Source organism: Pholis gunnellus (genome assembly GCF_910591455.1).
Source record: "Pholis gunnellus genome assembly, chromosome: 7".
Taxonomy (NCBI): Eukaryota; Metazoa; Chordata; class Actinopteri; order Perciformes; family Pholidae; genus Pholis; species Pholis gunnellus.
In genome coordinates this window covers 10656816-10678370 of record NC_136533.1, presented here as the reverse complement: position 1 = coordinate 10678370, position 21555 = coordinate 10656816, and the positions used below count along the sequence as shown (strand labels likewise).

The 21555-nt window shown below is 41.4% G+C and overlaps 2 protein-coding genes across 2 annotated transcripts; one reads left to right on the top strand and one right to left on the bottom strand.

The window, feature by feature from the left end:
• Positions 1-431: 431 nt before the first annotated feature.
• fads2 (fatty acid desaturase 2) lies at positions 432-5701 on the bottom strand. The gene is made up of 13 exons (XM_079162665.1): positions 5510-5701; positions 4666-4943; positions 4273-4383; positions 3727-3924; positions 3538-3639; positions 3347-3472; positions 3199-3259; positions 3041-3117; positions 2787-2884; positions 2398-2494; positions 2234-2313; positions 1165-1290; positions 432-929 (listed from the first exon to the last, which is right to left on the bottom strand). The coding sequence occupies exons 2-13, from the start codon at positions 4873-4875 to the stop codon at positions 878-880; spliced, it is 1338 nt and encodes a 445-aa protein (XP_079018791.1). The 5' UTR covers positions 4876-4943; positions 5510-5701; the 3' UTR covers positions 432-877.
• A 3927-nt stretch (positions 5702-9628) lies between these two features.
• lrrc10b (leucine rich repeat containing 10B) lies at positions 9629-10822 on the top strand (the record flags this gene model as incomplete). Its single annotated transcript, XM_079163276.1, has 1 exon — positions 9629-10822. One exon carries the CDS (start codon positions 9629-9631, stop codon positions 10820-10822), a length of 1194 nt encoding a protein of 397 aa, XP_079019402.1.
• Positions 10823-21555: the final 10733 nt, after the last annotated feature.

Genomic DNA, 21555 nt, shown 5'->3' with positions numbered 1-21555 from the left:
ACACACTCTATGCATGTCAGAAGTAGTCTCATCCTGCTGGTAACTGCAGAGCAACAGTAGGTATTAACATGAATAATGTTGCTGTTTATAATCAGAATTCAGACAGCGAGAAACTGTCAATAATCTTGCATGAAGTTATTAATTAGTCAATAACAGTGACATGCTGTGATGAATGTGTTTTTATGCAGCATGATATGTTGCAGTGTAAACTGCACAGACACAGAAATGAAGAATATATGAGATTATGTGATATAAAATAATTAAATGAAGATTTAGGCGAAACATTCAAAGACGGTTGTAAATATTATGGGACAAAATTGTTGAAAAAGAATATTATTTAAAAAAATAAACTTGGCAAATATTTGATATCACATCTCTTTTGTTCAGAATTCTTGTGTTTGTCATTGGATTAATAATAGCAGAGGTGGATAAACAGTCAATACATTTCCTTTATTTTATACCATAAGATAAGAACAAAGAGTTGCAAGTAAAGAAGTAAGTTAAAATGAAGTGCAGTAACTAATTAATCCTCAATTACACGGGAGTTGTAATTTGCCCTTGTAATTGTCTCATTTTATTGCTCTGCTTCACATGATAGATAATGAAAATTAAATACCTCACAATCAGTTTTCACAATTGTATCTATAACACCATACTACTGTTGTTCAAGACACTGTATAAGGCAATTCAGAGAAACCCTGTGAGCACTAAAAACCCGGCACAGAATCTAAAAAAGTGAACTATAACACCAACACTAAAAAAGATCATTCCCACGCTATCAACTGGATTATAAAACCAAACAGATACAATCAATGTATGATGCAGAAGAGGAGGAAAACGTCACTCCCTGTAGGTGCAGTGCAGAGAATTAAAGTTGTCATTTATGGAGATATGCGTCAAGCCAGAGGTCGCCTGAGTTTTTCAGTGATCTGAAAGAAAAATGAGAACAAAAATACACACGACAATCTTCAGGCAAGCAATTCATCACTCGACAATTAAGATTTGTTCATTGCAATACAATCTCATTCTATCTTGGTTATTCTGCCAGTTGCACTTTTGAGTTCATGTCTTTGTTTTGTCAGATGCAAACTGTTGGGAGTTTTTTGACAACCTCAACGTGTCTCACCCTGGCAGTGGACGATGAACTACTATCACTGGACTTACCTGAAAACATCAGCGAGGCCTTGCCACATTGTTTTCACCTGGTAAGAAATGCCATGTTTCTCACACAGTGCGCGGACCAGCGGGGCCACCAGGTGGTAGTTGTGGCGTGGCATCGTGGGAAACAAACTTCAGAGACAAAAGGGAACAGAAGGCGTGCATCCATCTGCATCAAACATGTCTCAACAAATGTGTTATGAATTTAAAAAAAATAATCAGAATAATCAGTCACCCTTGTTTCACAATGTCTGACAGCTTACATTCAGTAAAAAGTATTCGTTTGAAGTTCACATTGGCTGTCTGTTTATTCTATTGCAATTGATACTGAACACAGAAGAAGGTATTTGTCAAAAACTATGCTTGTATTACAAAGAACTAAAAATACAGCAAATGTGAACTTCAAAAGACGTTTTACAAGTGCAATTCAAACCAATATACTTCTATCATTATATATTATATTATATTATCTAGCTATTTCACAGAAATGACAAAGTTCTCCAACTCTCAATTACAGGATATTAACAGGAAATGAAAATCACTGCAGTCCTAATGTTTATATTTTTACAAACTGCAGAATAGTTTCAGCTTTTCTCAGTTAATTTCCTGAAAAAGATCATGTTGTGTTTTGTAGTTATTAAATGCACTGGAGGTGCAGAAATGTAACTCTTTGAAATACAGTTTTCCCTCCAGTCTCTGAAAACCTATTTTCTTTCAACCATATTTCCTGCATGAAACTGCATGAAACAAGGTTTGTGGATTATGTAGAGTAGCTGGGTCAGGAGCTCTGCTGTTGAGTTTTTCATATGCATTTTTGACGCTTTGAGCACCACAAGCCGACTGCCATATAGTCTCATTATATACAGTATATATTGGAGAGAAGACAGACATCTCTACAGCCAATATCTCCAAAACATCATCAGCTTATTCAAGCTCTCATACTGTCCGACCTCTTTATGTTGTACAGTATATAGAATGATTGTTCCTCTTTTAATTTCAGGTCCTTTTGTCTGTTTATCCTACAAACTTTGAACCGATGAACACATGTTCTCTTTAGACTCAATCACTGACTTACTGGTGTTCGATTTGAAAGTTGAGGTGTCCGCTGAACCAGTCGTTGAAGGGGGACTGCTCGATATTACAGGTGGCGTGTAACTAAAGGATGACATAAAGGACATGGTAATACATCAGCAGCACGTACAGCTGACTGTGTGGACTGTTTGACAATAAACCAGATACCTGCATGGACAGCCAGTCCTGGTGCTTCTCGTGGTCGATGTTCATCGGCAGATGATTCATTTGAGTCACCCACACAAACCAGTTGCTCTCCAAAAACCTAATATAAGGCGACACCAGACAAGTGACTGAACAATGTGTCACACCATATGATCGAGGTGTTGTAGAAAAACGAGGTGTCGCTTCATAATTCTTTATAAAGGGTTCATACGTTGAAATTAATGGGTTTATTTAATTTAAGTAATTTATTAATTATTCAGAGATCAGTCATAAAAGATTTAAAAGAACAACTTTTGGGCAATATATGCTTCAAACAGGAGGTGTGTGAGTGTGGTCTGATGGCAGTATATCATTATGGTAATGTAGGTGTATGTTTGGACTGTGGTGTTTACCTGACGAAGCTGATGAGCACCACTGAGCCAAACAGGCCATACAAGGGTACAGAACAGCAAAGGAAGCGCAGGTAGTAAGACAGACACCAAGCCAGATCCTTCATGGAGACAAGAGGGTTAATATGATTTGTGTTATCAAGACTCCCTGAAACTCAACTCGTATCTTTACCTAGCTAACATGTATCCTAACATAACCTAGATGTACAAAATGCTCATATAATCTGCACTGTACCACACAGAAGACAGCATCTTACCACCCAGTCGTGGCGGGAAATCATGGTGCGAATTATCTGAATGTGGAAGTAAACTGGAATGAGAAGCGGCGGTCCAACTACAAAAGAGAAAAAGTGAACTATTATTCCTGTGAAGTTTTCATAGTTTCACTCTTTTTAAATTACTTTAAGAAACATACCAAGAAAGAAGTACTGGTGTTGGTGGTGATAGGGCATATATTTGATCTTTTTTATGCCGTACTGCAACAGAGAGGAAAGTTAGGATGAGAAGCTGGTGAAAGATTAAATACCACATGTTTCAGAAAAAAAAACACATGAGTTACTTGCCTCGACCGGTTGAGTTGCTCCAACTACGAAGACGTGCAACATGTTGACATCAGGGTCCTTACTGAAGATGTTGGGTTTGGCGTGATGCTGGTAATGCCGGTGATTCCACCAGTTGGCTGATGCTCCCTGAGAAAACGATCCTTTAATATCTGTCAAATCTTCAGAAAACAAAATGAACGCTTGAGATTTACCTTCAAATGGCCGATGGCAAACTTGTGCAACACGTGATTCCAGCTGGACTTCTTGAAGACAGACAGGTGGCCAAAGTCGTGCTGCAGCCATCCAGCCTGCAACTACAGAAGAGGAAGAGTAAACGAGCACTGACTTAACGTTCGTCAACTATAACGGCACGAGCGAAGAGATAATGATGTTCGAGTCACCTGAGCAGTTGCCAGCATGACGGCGCTCAGAAAGGTCAGTGTCCAGCTAGTTCCCCAGACCCAGACGATCAGCCAGGCGAGGGCCTCCAGCAGCAGGATGTGACCCAGGTGGAGGCAGAAGAACAAAGGCCGAGCTTGAAACAGACCCTCGCGCTCCGCCTTCGCACGTAAAGTGTGGAAATCCTGTATGATTGTCGCCTGAGAGCAGAGACGAAGAAATACCAGTTATTGGGGGTTCAAGATAAAAAGGGATGTTCTCACAACATTTGAAGGGCGTGCAGCTTTACAGTTTTAGGACAGATTAAAAAAAGAAGAAAAAAAAGGCATTAAAGCAGTTTGAGTTATTTAACAGCTAAAGACACATGAGTGTCAGAATCTCAGATTCACTGTAAGACTCATGAATAACAAAACAGATGTGTGAATAGTCTGACCTACTCCTTTTCCTCAGGTGTTTCTGTACGAGGTATCAATCCAGCCATGTTGTCCCACTGACACATGAATAATGAGATGTTTATTTTTACTTGAAGAATCTGAGACTGATCTCACGTTTTTGTTTCGGTCCTGGCTGGGCTCTGTCGCTGCCAGCTCTCCAATCAGCAGGGGCTTCAGAAACTTTCGCACAAACTTTACATCGGGATGAAAAGCAGTGAATGCCTCCTGGAAAGCAGAAATGAGAAAGTAACCCAGTAAATAAAAAAATAAAACTTAGTGTATAAAGCAGACAATTCTGGTTTCAATAGTTGTGCCACAAACAGCGGTTATCTGTGTTTTGGCAATTACAAAAAAAACCTGTAAATTAAATAATTTGAACTAAACAGTGTGATGAGTGACAAGCCAAAAAAAGGCTGGAAACCACTGGTTTAATATTCAATAAAGTGTTGGAGAACAGCAAAAAGCCTCTTGTATTCTCAGGAAACGTGTTGAAATATAAACTATTACCGTGGCATCCTCTCCAGCGTAGTGGCTGATGACCCGGATCCCTCCTGGGTGCCTTTTGGCCCACTGAGTAATGTTGTAAACCTTTCGATCGATCACCAGCCACTGGTCATTCCTGTTGCAGTGGCTCTGCACCTCCTCCCAGGTGTAGAAGCCACCAGCTCGCCCGCTGACCTGCTCTCCTGGCCCCGTCAGCTGGCCTCCGCCTCCCATCCTCACTGCTGTCTCTGGCCTGGGTCCACCTGCACACTAAAGGTCCAGTCAGCCACAAACTTTGACACCTGGATGTAAAAAGAAGAAGAGGTGTGTTGAACGCCCCTCTAACATTGTGCAGTCACAGATTGTGCAGAGGGAGCAGCATCGACAGGAAGAGGGTTTTAATAACCTGTTGCTCTGTTTACTTTGACCACCCTGCTGATTGTGACACAAGTGAAGTCAGACAAAGAGCAGAGCAACCTCTTCACTAATAATTGATGATGAAATACGACAACCAGGAGGGAGTCGGGGAAGCAGGGTGTATTTTCACATTTGCATAATTTGTCTGTATCGACATAACCTCCGCGTATCCTCATATAATTAAATATTGAGAATAATCTATATTTAGCGTGTAAGGGCGTTTAGGTGCGACTATTTTTTTTTTTACAGCAGCGCATGTAAGCAATAAGCCGCAGTTTATCATAATGAGCGGTCAATGTGTGAAAGCAGGACACAAAACAGACCCATCAAACCACAGACAGTTCATCCATAAACGTTCATCGCCTGTGTATTGATTAGTTGAACAATACTCGCAGATAGCAGCAGGCTGTAAAGGCCCGCTACAGGAAGATGGAAAATATTTCACACTTACAGTATCCAGATTTTGGCTACTCTCCCCGGGTTCCAGTCACATCAACACACTGGCTCACTTTATTTGCTCCCGTTTCGTTTAGACCCATTTCAAATAGTGAACATCACAAAAATGCATCCTCTCGTCTTGCCTAAAAATGTTCATGGACTCATTCACCCACTCACAGTACAAATTCCGAGCCGATCATTCGAGGGTTTCTGGGCCAATCCGCGTACAGTATATCCTGGACCGCTGGCTGATGTGCAATAGGCTCAACAAGCAGCTCGTCTGACTGTCACACGGTCTCGTCTGTGCGCTCACACGGAAAGAGTCGCCTTTAGAGAATCCTCCATTACATATAAAAGTATTCATATTATAATGAACAGTGTTACTTGGTATTATCATTGTACAATAATCAATATATCTGTCTGTCGGTCTGTCGGTTTATCTGTGTCCTTGTCCTTATCTATGTAATCATCTCAGGTGGAAGTTTATTTTAATTTTTTTAATAATTTAATTTAATTTTAGACTGACCAGCATAAAGACATCCTTTGTCAAAGTGAAAACCTTTCTCTACAAAATGATCTAAATCAATCAAGCTTCGTGTCAATGTAGTAAGACAATAAATGGTTGGACAACTATAACTTCAGAGATATTCATAACAATATTAAATGCTTTTTGTGTTAAAGGAATCAACATCTGAAACACTCTTCAACTGAAAATAAAGTCACATGGTTAGTTTATTGTGATGTGTTATTATCTTATTATTAACAACCTAAAATAGGCTATATTAAATTACATATTATGAAATAGGTGTGTTGCAGTTCCCTTCGCCACCAGCAGATGCTGCAGATGTGCTCCTTTAATAAGACACCTTCCCTGTCCTCATTTCACCCCGAGGATGCAACAACAGCAGGTATCACTACAGTCTCGTGTTGCGTCAGAAAAACATGCAACACTGTAATTCAACCCAAATGAGATTTTTCATTATTAATGATTTGATCTTGGATGTTGGAAAATAACCATTACTGTTTACATTTGTTTCGGTTTTTAATTAATTGTGTTGTCTTTCCAGATGTTTCCCATGCTGGCCGGGTCATGCAGTTCTTAATCTGCATTCAACACATTCACCTCAGCAGTCACATCCAGTCACCGCCCGGGGTCTCTGTCTTTCAGTCTGCTGCTTACAGTCCATTGTGTCATTTCAGGGTCGTTTGAATGCGATGCAGAAATTTGCAAATCAGCTCTTTTGGTTCTCAGCATATCAGACAGGATTATCCTCAAGCAGCGCGCGGCCTGTCTCCCTGTTTGTCTGCTTCTTCTGCCACAGCTCATCAGGCTGACAGAAGCACTGCACATCTGACCCCAGCAGCTTTTCCAGGCTTTTTCTTCAGTATCACAACCAACAAAACATGCAATCAATCAAAAAAAACATGTCTGCTGTTTCAGAATACTTATTGAATATGATGCATTGCTGCAGATTAAATAACCCAACAACACATAACGTTGTTTCAGTCTATGCACCACCTTCACCTGCAGCAATAATAAGATTACTGTAACACATTAATGCATTCATAATTTCAGAAGAGATGCTCTTTTATAAAGAGTACGTTGACCTTATGTAAATACATATTACTGCCAGTACTATACAGTGTTGGAAAATGTATTCCGATGTTTTGCTCAAGTAAAAATAGCAATAATCTCAATGTAAAAATACTGCTCTGAAAGTTAAACATCCTGAATTCGGAAGTAGAATTGAAGTAGTTTTTTCTACAGAATGTTCTACTACTTAAGTAAAAGAACACTTAAGAAGCAAAAGTACTCATTCGGTCCAAATAAATGCAATATAAGGTACATTCCACCGTGATATTTAATTGAAGTACAAAGTACTGACGCATAAAATGGAAATCCTCAAGTAAGTACCTCAAAATTGTACTTTAGTACAGTACTTGAGTAAATGTACTCAGTTACATTCCACCCCTTGCACCATACTCTCAGTATGCCGTTGTAATGGAGTATTTGTGCACAGTTTTAACAAGAAGAGGATATTATTATATTATAGAGGATAACATTCCTCCACTGGATCAAGTTAGCTTGTGCTGTAACTGCTGCTGTCCTATTATCTAAAACTTGCTCTGGGCTCATCAAATGTTGGAGCTATTTTGAGCCACAGCGTATGAATATACTTTAGTCGAGTCACATTCATGACAATCAAAACTGCAGTAGTGGGTCTCTCTCCATCCATTCATCCATCTATCCATCCTCCTATCCAGGTGGTGAAGTACAACTTTTACTTTGTTATTGACATTTGGTGGGACTTTTACTCAACCATACTGCTTATCTGATTGTCAATGCATCAATAAGTCTTACACTTGTCTCAGGTTGAACACTGTTAAGGGTTAGCAGCAGTTTAGAAGTTATTTGTGTGTCTGTTCTGTGTCAAAGCAGAAATTCCCATGAAGGCTGTCGTCACAGCTTTTTAATTGGTCTATAAAAACCTGCTGTGTTTGTAGTGTCTGTAGTGTTTGATACAAACCAGTACTAAAGTTACCATCTTTTGAGGTCCAGCAGACTTTGTGATGACTAGCATTATGTATTTACAAGTCCTGCAAGTGTGTAAGATCATCAGCAAAACATAAAGTATCAAAATAAAAATGTACTCATTATATTATTATTTTCTGTTTCTTTTTTTTAATGCCTGAAGACCATAGTTACATACAAAGAACATACAGAATACAATAATGACAACACTTTGGGTTTATCTGTCATGCTAAAATAAATATCAGCATATAGCAGATCAGTTCAGACTACTTCAACTATAGTTTAATACATATTAGCGCATCACATTTATGTTTTGTATATTACTTTAAATGTACTTGTAATTGTCAAATTAATGTTGTGGAGAAAGAAACAGAATATTTTCCTCTGAATGTTAGTGGAGTAGAAGTATAAAGAGGCATAACATGAAAATATTCACGTAAAGTACCGAACATTGTACTTAAGTACAGTACTTGCACTCAGTTTGTATTTTTGGTCTTATTTGAGGCGTAAGGGCTTAAACTGTTTCTCTCTTATACTAGTGCAGACAGTGGGCTACAGTACATTACATGGTCACTGTGACGGAGATACCAGATAGAAAAAAAACGACAATTAGGCGTAGTGGCACACCACACACACACACACACACACACACACACACACACGCACACGCACACACATACTCACTCACTGACCATGTGATGTGAATGTCCCCTGCTCCGGTTACAGGGGGAGGGAGGAGGGAAGCAGCAGTACAATGTAAACCTTCTCACTGATGGAGAGAAGCGGCCAACATCAGGAGAGGACAGTCAGTCATGCAGTCAGCGCTGCAGTTTCCCAAAATGTGCAATTTCCTTCTCCAGCGCGGATTAGAACTCCGGGAGACCTCGGCCTCTAATGGGGAGCAGCCGCATTAGCTGGTGGACACACTTCCATTAACTGCTTTTCTTTGCTGCCGGCCAGGTCACCGAGCTGCGCACGCACCGTGGGCTTTATCCACCGACACCCGGCAGGAGGAGGGACATTAAACGGACTATTTAGAGTCCTAAAGTGGCACTTCTTTCCTGTTCTGATAGACAGACCGGATCACGTGGACAGGTGACCTGAGCGTGCACGCTGCACGTTATCTTTCTCTTAAAAGCCTGGAGGAATAAAGAGGAGAGGGTAAGGACTGCAAGAACTCAATTTCAGCACAAAATTCTGCTGTATTTTTGATGAGCTCAGCTACCAGCAGCACTATTACTATTATTATTACTACTATTATTACTACTACTACTATTACTACTACTATCATTACTATTACTCCACACTTTGTTATATATATATCTATATATAGATATATATATGTATATCTATATATAATATTCAACCGGTGTTTTCTGATCAAGCGTCAGATGACGTGACGAAGAGACACCTGATAAACTGCTGTGGCATGGCTGCAAGAGCGTTAATTGGTCCGGACCGTGATGCCGTTTGCGTCCGGTGGGTTCAACAACAAGACAACATTCGCTCCCAGGCGGAGGGCTAACTTGTCACGGACACTACCTCATCAAATGACTCTGTCCTGACTCACATAGGAGTCAGGGGGCTGCAGGCCACAGCATGGGAAACTCCTCCAGGAAGGGAGAGGGAGAAGAGGAAGAGGAGGGGGCGAAGGATGGCGAGGAGGCCGAGATCACAGAGAAGAAGAAAGAAGAACCGGTGGAGGTGGAGGCAGAGCTTCCACTGGGGGTGGAGGAGTTGTTTGAAAGTGGGGATCCCGTGCTGGACATTAGCTACCGTAAATTTAAGCGGTTGCCGTCGCGTGTTAGTGGACTGATGCATCTGGAGAAGCTGTATGTTTGTGGGAACAGGCTGCGCACTCTACCGGACAGCATCTCCCAGCTGCAAGGTCTGCGTATCCTTGCCCTCGACTTCAACAAGATGGAGGATGTTCCCGCGGCCGTCTGCCAGCTCACTAACCTCACTCGCCTCTACCTGGGCAGCAACCGGCTCATGACCCTACCGCCTGAGCTGAGAAACCTGCAAAGACTGCGCTGCCTGTGGGTGGAGAGCAACTACTTCCAGAGTTTTCCACAGGAGCTCTACGACCTGCCCAACCTCAAGTCCCTTCAGATTGGAGACAACCGGCTGAAGACGTTGCCTCCTGACCTCTGCCGTATGGAGGCTTTGAGGGGATTATGGCTCTATGGGAACCGCTTTGATACCTTCCCCAAAGCCTTATTGCGCATGGAGAGTTTGGAGATTTTAGATCTGGACCGCAACAAGATATCAGTGTTTCCCAGCCTGAAGCGTCTCCACGCCCTGCAGCTCTTCTCCTACGACCACAATCCAGTGGATGGCCCCCCTAAAGTGGGCGAGGAGGTGCTCGTGGTTGGGGAAGGCGCTGCAGAGTTCTTGGAGGAGCGCGAGGCCAGGAATGAGAGACTACGAAAGGCTGCAGAGGAAGAGGCCGAAGAGTTGGCTCTGGCAGGAGAAGAGCCGGTGATTCATGGCATCCTGAAGAACAGCAGCTCCAACTCCAAACAAGCTGTGGTGACTGTAGAGGACGCAGACGTTAAAGAGGAGGAGCCCCTGGCAAATGAGGAGGAGGAAAACATGGAGCTGCCCGTCACTGATTATGACGGAGCTGAGCTTGAATATGATGAGGAGGGGGTCGAATATGAGACGGAGGAGCTGATATGTGAGGGAGAGGGGTTTGAGTATGAGGGGGACGAGCTGGAGTACGAGAGGGCTCAGATGGACTATGAGTATGAGGAGCTGGAGGACTCGGGGAGACAAGATGAAGGGGCATGAAAAACCCCTCATACGTCCAGACTCCGATGATCTGCAGGCAGGCAGAGGTGGATGACAGAAAAGAAGCTGACACAAATTAGCTGTGCTGCTAATTGCTAATCTAGCGTTAACTGTGAAAATGAATGAGCAGTGAGGCATTATGAAACTGTAAACTGACGACACCTGTGACATCTCAATCAACAGCAAATGACCAAATCAGAGCAGGACTCAGGTGGTGTGTGTGTGTGTGTGTGTGTGTGTGTGTGTGTGTGTGTGTGTGTGTGTGTGTGTGTGTGTGTGTGTGTGTGTGTGTGTGTGTGTGTGTGTGTGTGTGTGAGAGAGAGAGAGAGATGTGTATGGGTGTTTTACATTAGGGTTGTTTTTGTGTACACCATCTTCCCTTATTAAATATTAACTCAGCTGATGAAGTTGGTGTCAATCATTTATGGGAAAATATGTCGTAATTGGGAACTAGTGAACGTACCAGCTACTGTTTACTTCACTGACTACACTGTAGTATTTCCACATATCATGGTCAGTGTCTGTTTTATGTGCCAGTGCACCTCGATGTAAATGTGTGTATTGGATTTAGATTTGCAAAATATTTATGACGTGCTAAACACAACCCCCCCAACGCTTGTCAGTGCTGTGTAAGCAGTCCTGTGAGTGCCAGTTCCAAGGAAGAGAGCGAGACAAGCAGGATTATTAGAGGGAGGAATAGCTGGGGTGCCTCACCATAAAAGGTAAGTCCATAGGGAGGCTCCAGACATGAAATAGACTCACAAAAGTATCAAGCGGGAGGTCAGCAGGTCAGAGACTCTGGTCCGTCCTGACCTTTGTATACTCCTTTTTGTCGGTGACGGCACCTTTTCTACCTCCGTCTCTAACATGAAGCAGGTCCGGCCCTTGTTCTCCTCTCATTTCTGCACTCATTATTCATGTGGGGCTCCTACGTAATCCAATCTTCTTTCCCTCCACGTATCTCCTTCTCACATCTCATTGAAAGAGTGAAATATTTATCCCAGCGTTGAAATATTTATGCTCGTATACTCGTGTGGCAGCGAGGCTCGACTCCTGCGTCTGTGCTGAGGGAAACTTTTGAAGAGCACTCAAACTTTTTACATATAAAACCATTAATTTTACATATATGTAAGGCTATTTGTGTTATGTCTGGGGCAGCAGTTGATGATTTTTTTAATTATCTATTAATATTCTGATCATTTTCTTGATTAATTAATCGATTGATCCAGTGGATATCTGTGGATAAATAGAGAAAATTGCCCGTCACAGTACACTAGAGAGCAAGTTGATATCTTCAAATTGATTGTTTTGTTTGATTAACAGTCTCAAACCCAAAGATATTCAGTTTACAAAAAAATGTCACATTTGAGAAGATTAACTGTTTTTTGTCAGCTTAAAAAAAATATGAAGCAATTTTCAAAATCGTTCAAAAATGTTCTGTAAATCTGGTTATTTTTATCATTAACTAATTTGTCAACATTTTTTTAACACTAACAGGTTAATTGTCTTGTCTTTAAAATATCATACAACAGTGTAAAATGCTCTTAACAGATTCCCAGAGCCGAACGTGACATCTTCAAATGTCCTGACCAAAACCCAAAGACACTAAATAACTGTAATTTTGATTAAAGACAAAGTAATTTTAGCAATAGCTGCTTCGCTTGATCAAGACTAAGGCCCCGATCAGACAATGTGCATTTTTAGCAGCTTGGGCGGCTTTTTTGTAATTGTTTTCAATGTGATTGAAGCGGTTTTGCGCCGCTTTTGCGTTGTTGAGCTCCTCGTGTTTTTCCGCGCATGTATAGTAGGACGGAGCTACAGTATAAAACACATAATGTGACGCTTTTGGACACTCGATCCTCCAGTGACAGTGAGTCAAAGACAATGCATCATCTCCTTTACTGCCTCTTTGGCCTTCACACGTCTCACTTCACACAACTGTCTGACTGGCAGCTTTTCAGCTCACACAAAGAGGACTTAACAAAGAGATGAAAGTGAGCTATTTTTTGACAGGACTATTGTAAAACAACACAGACGAGGGAGTCGGATTTGATCATAACGATATGTAATAATTACACTCACACATCTGCAGTTTTCTTTCTGCACAAATCACCCAGAGTACAGTGTTAACAACAAACTCCATATTGTATTCGTAGTCATGCAGCTACCTTCTCAGGTGTGAGAAGGTTTAGCCCCTAAAGATGAACCTGTGAAATAAAAGTAAGTCATATTATGAGTCAAAGGAAACATATGCACGATGGGACATCATGTGTGCAGCTTGTTTGTGTACCTGTCCACGTCTCGACGACTGTAGCTGTTGTCCCTTTTTCCATTGATAATTCCTGCACAAGTATGGCCAGATTTTGACTTTTCGTAATCGGCATCATGACAAAACCTGGAAGAAAAAAAATCAACATTCTTGTCTACTAAACATGTGCTTGGACGATATTCTGTACCGTTTGATACCTGTTAGCTAACCTCGACATTATCTGAAGATATCAAACACACTTACATCCGTTTATAATGTGTGTTGAAGTGTGAACAATCAAACGGTGTGTTCGGAAAAATCTGGTTGCTTGAAGCATTGAGAAGAAATCCTGTGAGCTCCTGGAAAACACAACAACAGGCTAAAACAACTGATAACAGCTCCAAACACAGAGGTAATATTGAATATATTATATATATAATATAATATAATATAAGAAAAAAAAAATACAAGATAAAATAACCTTTTTTCCAATGGACTTCGTAGTTGGTGCATTACTTTTAGTCCATGGTGACGGCAGAAGGGATGTCTAGATGAGCAGAGGGGAGAATGTTTAAAGTTAAAGTGATATCATTAAAATCTGCTACAGCTGACTGGAAGGGGATCAATACTCACTGGGCAGGCCAAGGGAGCGACGGCACCTCGAGTGAATCCTGTTTCTCGAGACAAATGGCTACTGCACACGCTCGGTCTCGCCTCAGTGCCCTTAAACACAAGCACAGAAAGATGCTGTTAAACCTTACAGATTCTAGAAAACAATAGAATAAAACTGCATGTGGATGAGGTCTGTGTGCCAACCTGCAGAAATGACGGTGACACAAAGTCCCTTTTCATCACTGAGCTGCGAGTCTGGAGCGGTTCAACCTGAACATCAGTTAAAAAAAATGTTAAACACAAGAAATAACTTACTGTACAGTGTGTAAAATATGTACTGTGTACCTACTGGGTGATTACAGATTACTGTATTGTACAGAGACTAAAAATACTGATTTAATTTACAAAAATGAATATTTACTAATCTTACCATGCAGCTTTTTTTCTCCACAAATGTGTTAAGTTGAAGGTCTGTTCCTTCAGTGAAACCACTTTCTCCTCTCGGACCCACAGTCACATGGTTCTGTAAAACTGGAGGAAGTGTGCACAAATACAAATGCCAACAGGTCATGAGAAGTTTACAATTATTAGGCTTTGTCTCTCCCCAATCATCTATTTTCTGTTTGTTATGTCTTTAACCTTTAAAATCACAACACACATGGGTCTTTATTATTCTACCTGATGGTGTGAGACGATGTGGCACAAACACTCTTCGGTATTCCGTCTGAAGAGAAATATTCATGAAGACAGATAATGAGAAACGTATTCATGCACATGTGACGCTTCCCAACATCTCCGAAGTGTTGTTATCTTTCTGTGTCTTACCTTTTCCTCCATAGCCGCTGTTTTCGGAAGACTCCTCAGCTGATGGAAGCCGCTGTCTCTGGACTTGTTATTAATGAGGTTTGGCAAAGACCCCGTATAATCAGACAGGATGTGAGGTTGGTAGTGTTTTTTAGTTTGAGACATGAAACTGTCAGATAACAGGAGTCTGCACACAAAAACAACACAACTGTGTTTGAGGAAACAGGCTTCTTGAAGCTAAGGACGACCTGTAGTTTCAGTGACAGCTTAATCAGTTCAGGCAGTTGGTTTACAAAAATGAAAACACCACAGAAACTTATATCAAAATATTCTTGTACGTGTCAAGTCACCCAAATTACAAAACCTACACGCTGTCTTGTATCTAGGGGAATCGAGCTACGCAAATAGCTTTAGTTTTACTTGCCTGATTAATGATTAAGATTACCTGTGAGGATTTAGCATGAGTGTGCAGGGCCTTAAAGATCCGCCTCCACCCAAATATAACAGAGGTCAATAAAGTTATCTATGTGTGTGGGGGTCTTTGCATTTAAAAACAACAATAGTAACAGTAGCTATATAGTAGGGACTATTTATTTTGTATAAAGTTAGTTCAAATATGAGCGGATCAATCTGTATATTATCGCACTTAACAGGGACATTGTTTCTGTTTCATCAAATGTTGAAATAAATTGAGCACGACATGAGCCTCTATTCACTAGACGCATATCTTAAAAGCCCTGCACACCCACAGTAAATCAACCCAGGTGTTAATCACTGATTGATTAGATCTCTTCTCCAGACTGTTAGGGAGTCCAGACAGCGCTTTACTGACATTATATTGAACTCTCCTGTTAGCTTTGTTGCGCCTTTTAAGGCTGAACCAATATCACCTCTATAATAGACACTTTGACTCGTAGGAGAAGCTCAGGTGTTACCAATAACATTAACGATTGTACGCTGACACACACACTCAGTGTACTGACAAAGGTGTTTTCACTATCACTTTACTCTTTTATCTTACTTATTTGGACATAGCTTCCACCTGACTCAACGTCTAATCAGACGTGATTAAAAAACACACGTGTAGGGCTTTTGAAATAATAATCAACTGGTGAGCATCTCAGTTTGATTTTCATAGCCCTCACCTGACACTTACCCAAAAGCAGGGTTGTCAATGTGGTCCAAACTGGGCCTGTAATATACGGCCGGTCTCTGGTTTGATGTGTAGCCCGTCTCACTGGGATGTCCGAGATGAAAGGTGAAATTCACGCTGCCCGGGTCTGAGACAGTCGTACAAATATTGGCCATCAGAAACCTAATCTGAATCCTAATGGACGTTTTTCACAGCAGTCATTTTGACTATAATCATAGTAGGAAAAAGTGAAATCAACATTGACGATGGCTCAGTTTCATTAAGTCTCCCATTAAGCTATGAGCATAACACCAGGGCCTCCCCTAAGTGGAACGCAGTTAATGATATTGAATACATCTGGGCTTTTGCAACTGTGACACGTCTGCTGTGAAAAAGTTGTTTTTAGTATGATAAAAGTTATTTATGTTCAAGCTGAGACTTCCCTCATCATGCCCTCTCTCACCGTAAGAAGTGCTGTAGAGTTTGACTGCGTTGCCGGTCAGTCGTCCCCCGCTACCTGTTGCTCCAACAGTCGTCATAACGATCCTCCTCTGCTCAGCCACCCGTGACTGCTGTAATGGAAACTCTCACTGACACCGGTGATGGATGGCAAAAATCCTGTGGGCATGTGCACAGTGCTGTAACCATCAACAAAAGCAGCAAACAACTGTAACTCCTTTGTTTCTTAGGTTTGACAGAATCCAACAGAGCTCTCTGAAAAAGTGATTACAGAGCCTGTAGGAAATAATGCAGCACGTGCTCCCTTTATCAAATGCTGTTTGTGAGTTCAGCAGCACTGCAGAACAGCTACAGATATCAGATCTATTTACACCAGATTTAAATTACCCCCGAAAAAAAAAGAAAAGATTCACTTAACTCCCCAGGCGTACCTGCAGAGCTTGCTGCTCACCTTTCTGTCTCGTGGTTTGTAGGTAAACAGGTCTCTGTTGCTAGGAGATCCAGCACCAGGGCTGATGAGTGACTCCAGAGCGAAAGGTTGGCTGCTTACATCATTAGATAATGTTTCTACTGCAAACCAGGTCTATGCTTTATTCCTTTAACACCGGTCCTCTGCAGGTTATTTGATCACTGGCAGAAGTTTCAGCCAATCATCAGCACTTTTATATTTGTATTTAAAGCTGTCTATGTTTTCAGACACACTCGAAGGCAGCAGGCGGTGTTCAGGTGTCAGCCTTCTGAATCATAGCAACGCACATACTGAAGATCAGCCTCCTACTAATTTATCATCTATTTGTTTGTTTATTGTTACTTATTTAGTTGGAAACACTTCATAATAAGAATACAAATCCCATACTTAACAAATGCTGAACTAATTAATGTCTCATGATGACTTATAACATGAATTAATGCAGGATGTATCTTTAATTAGTGTTGCATTAACACATTATTACTGACTTAATGGGATTAGTTCACAGAATGATCCACACACTGTATGTAGTGACTATGAATTAACATTCATTATTTATTACCTAATAAGTTTGAACTGATCACTATCATTTATTAACTGCATTATTTAAATTTGATATCATTATTACAGCTTTATGGAGGAGGAGCTAGTAAACACTTAAACAGATCTTATATCTGCTTCCAGCTACGTTTCAGTGTTATATACGTTTATAAAACGTTATTAATGCTTATAAATGTGAAATAGGAGGGGTTGAAGAATGTATTTTATGTATATTGTATTTATTATTTATACCTATATTTATATTATATACAGCACACACACATTATGGCTGCCTGACATGTTTTACTCGACTAAGAAGTAAGAATGAATACAGTGCATGTACATATATTTGCATAATTAATTTATCTAGTCTAAGGTACTCTATATTATACATACAGCTTTTTATTTATTCATTTAATAGTAGGTGTGTTATGCTTTTCACTACGTGAAGTCTTTTGAGACAAATTTGTGATGTATAAATGAAATTGACTTACAGAACTTTAGCTGTACAGCTCTCATAAACATCCTCAGCAGACTGGACGGTTTCTCTGTGTGTCCATTGGATGGCAGTGTGATGCCACAGTGGCTCTGACTTCAGTCTAGCCCAGATAAGATGTAAGGTTATGTAAAAAATGATGGATGGCTTGAAATTTGCATGATATCTTGATAGAAAATGTCCATCCGAGACGAGGGTTTATCATCCACCTCTGTGAGCAGGAAGAAATGTCCGCACACCATCTATACATCTACATGAGCATGAGCATGTCAATTTACTCTGGAGGATATCCACCTCCTTTATTTACCACATTTATTTACAAAGAAATCCTTTTTATAGACGCTGATATATTCTCACTTATTAACCATCAACAGGATATCTTCTGTATTCAATTAAAAGGGGTAAAAGAGTGTGATATTTATATCAGAAAACCCACATGGTCTTCAAACACGCAGTATGAACACTTCAAACAGTGTCATTTTCTTCACCCGTTTCCTTATTAGGTGAAAATTACAGCATCAAATCTAACTGAGGTTTTTCCATAACGAGCCGCTCACCCCCGTGGATCACTAAATCTGACAATGCATCATCCGCACACCATCTCAACACGTTTCCTTTAATCCTCACTTCCTATTCCTTCTCTTTCCATCTCATTTCCTTGGACTCACACTGCATCTTCACCTCTGTCACATCACTTCTTGCTCCCTCCATCTGTCCAACGCTGGCAGTCGGAGGAGCCTATCTTTACCAAGCTGTTGCTTGAGTTGCCGTTCCACAGTCTTTCGTGTTTGACGTGCTGTCGTGCCATGCCTGGGACTGTTCATTATCGTCTCCAAAAAAAATAACGACAGGGAAACGCCTGCATCATTGAAACTGACAGTCTCATTTCCTGCTTCTTTTCTCTTAAGCACAATGTGCACATTATTGGCATTTCTAATTATAAACGCTCAGGGATCCAAACAGCAGGAATAGACCAGGCGCCTATTTTCATTCCAGTCAAAGATTACACCGGATGATTTTGCTTATTAGAACAACTTCAGCCAGAGTCAGAGAGGAGGAACTGATCAGTGGAAGCACCTGCTGTACTCTGAAATGAAAAACCTGCAGACTCTCCACATGATTGTTCATCTCTTCAGTACAGCAATCTGTGTTTGTTCTGCATCTGCATAATTCACATATAACATGACTGTGCTGTAGCCAGACTCAGTTATAGGCCAGATTCTGGGTCAAATTGACATTGACTCTGGGAGGACAAAAAGGATACAATGCTGCACCTCCTGCAAAAATGTGCACTTGAGATAACACTTATACAGAGGGAGCCTAAAAGATGAGAAAAGGTGGGTGCAGTGTTTCTAAAAATAGATGGAGGTGATGCAAGCACGGGTCTCCCGTCGAGTTGATGCGCTTGGCTCGCCTGCAGCCGTCTGTTGTAGTTCAGGGAGGGACGAAACCTCGGCCCCCGTCTGCAGGAGCTCGGCTGGCTTCGTGCTCGTCTGTGTTTCCTGGCCAACTCTGATACTCTGCTGCACCGGGAGGAGACTCTATACAGTCTCTCTGTCGTTTCAATAACCTGTTTCTGTGTCTGCCATAGAAGAGCATGGAATTAATATTTAGAGAGACAGCTAAGGCGCAAAGACCCGTCTTTGTGTGTCAGGTCTCAGAGGTGCTCTCTCTGCTTCACCGCCTCACTGTTCTGGGGTCTTATCTCCTTCCTGCTTCCTTTTTGACTTCTGTACTTAATAGGCAAATCTGGCAAGGGCGGTTTGGAGTAAATTGCATTGTCATCTTCTTCCATTTCTAGTTTCAATCAGCTTTGGTGCGTGTAATGCTAAGGAGGCCGGCTGTGGTGAGCAGAGGGAGATTCAGACATGAAATCAGAAGTGTACATTTCCTGACATGTACAAGATATTCTGTTACTCAATGAGAAGCAGATTAAATGAAAGAAAGACAATTTCACTATCATGTTGATATTGCAGGATATGCCTTTGAATACTTAGATGGATGGATTAAAATGGATTGAAGCTGAAACACACAGCTTCTGGACTGACATGTCAGAAGTGAAACAAGCTGCATGAACAGTGCGAGAGCCAACTAATGAGAAACTCTGTCATCATCCTTGAAAATGGGATGAAAGATTCCCTCAGAGTGCTGCATGTAGATGTGCGAGTCATTTACCTTCATGCTAACTAATGTGTTGCTCAGAGCAGAAGCTTTCCACGATACATTTTTAATTGCACTCAAAGGCAAAAACAACCCTTTGCAAATTGCCGCCTCTATCAACAAATGGAGGAACATATCAGATTGGAATGGTGTCATTACAGTTTCTAATTATTTATATTGCAGTTCAATTACACTGCATGTGTCCAAGTTGATTAAAAAAACACCATTCGGCCATAAGTATATGGACTCCTGTGGTCACATTTTGCCGTGGAGCTGTTTTTTTTTCCATCTTTGGGCCTGAAGCCGTACATGCAATTGACCCTTCGTTAAGTCCCGCCCCCCGCTGCTACTTCGTCAAACAGTAAGAGCTGATATGACCATGGAGTCCACACCATCACTAACTGCAGTTCCTGAAGAAATATTTGCGAATTTTTGGATACACAAAATAGCGATTTCAGAAGGAAGCAGATAAAACAGATAAAAACAGGTTAAAAAGATGAAGGTAGAAGCAGAAGCCTAAAGAACACTGTGTAAAAGCGAACCACCACTTTGCCTGGCGATAGACAGAAGACCATGAAATTAAGGAACAACCCTATTCCAGTAAAGCCGGGTTGGTCTTTATTCACTAAAGCACATAATGTTGACCTGAGGATTGTGCTTTAATGCAAAGTTAAGGAATCATCAAAGTTATTTTCATTTATCTTCTGTAGGGACCTTCAATATCTGCAGCAAAAATCAAATAGTAGTCAAGACATTTCACCCAAAACCGAAAAAATGTCAACCTCATGGTGGCGCTTTGTACAAAATGTAATGGCAATCCATCCAATAGTTGAGATGATTCAGTCTGGACCAAAGTGATGCCATGTCAAAAGCCAAACCCCAAACAGCTAAAAGCACTGAGCAGCATGTTACTCCTTTCAGAAAGAGATGCAGTCGGGTGTAATGTTTGAGTGTCTCCAGTGTCAACGCTTACCACTCTACAAATAACCTTGAAAGAAACAACACAGAGAGGAAGACGATTGAATCTCTGAGCACAGATGTAGTAAAAATGATTCTTTAATATGGAACAAAATCAGAGCTCAGCTCCATTGGCTCCGTCCACCCAACACACTCTGTAACACTGATGGGTGGAGGAGAACGAGAAAATCAACCGGTAAGATCACAGTCCGCTCGGCCCAAAAACAGGAGAGGCTAAAAAAAACATGGAACGCAAAACCAAAGTGCTACTGGGTTTGACCTCGAGACGCCCTCGCTCCCCTCCTCCCTGACCCAGGATGTGACCACGGGGACAGGCCTCTCTGCCGCCTCCCTGGGGCTCTCCCACCTCCTCACCCACCTCACCCTTCTCTTCCCACCGTCCCACAGTCGATGACCCGCTGACCTCTCAGAGCCCGGTGAGGTCAGCGTGAAGGCGGGTTTTCGGAGGAGCAGAGAGGCGAGTGTGACGGTCTTTATGCTGAGTGCTCTATCAGTTCTCAGAGGGACGTGAACACAGACAAGACGTCTTGGTTATTATCATGGCTCCAGTGGAAATGTCTGTGGTTCAGTCCCTCTGCTGTTTTACTCCCAGTTTACGTGATAATCTAATCATCTTTAAAATGTTGCTCACTTGAGATTCAGGTGGAATGTTTGAAGTTTTTGAGGAATTGAGACGAGATACGAGGGAGAGGACGTCTGCGGAGGTCGCCCAGTAAGAACCCATTACTACCCTAACACAGGGACATCAACAGAAGTACTACACAGATATGTACAGAGCAATCAAGCAACACATCGGAATACTGAGTAATAAATCTGGTGTGGGAAAGGGAAGGTA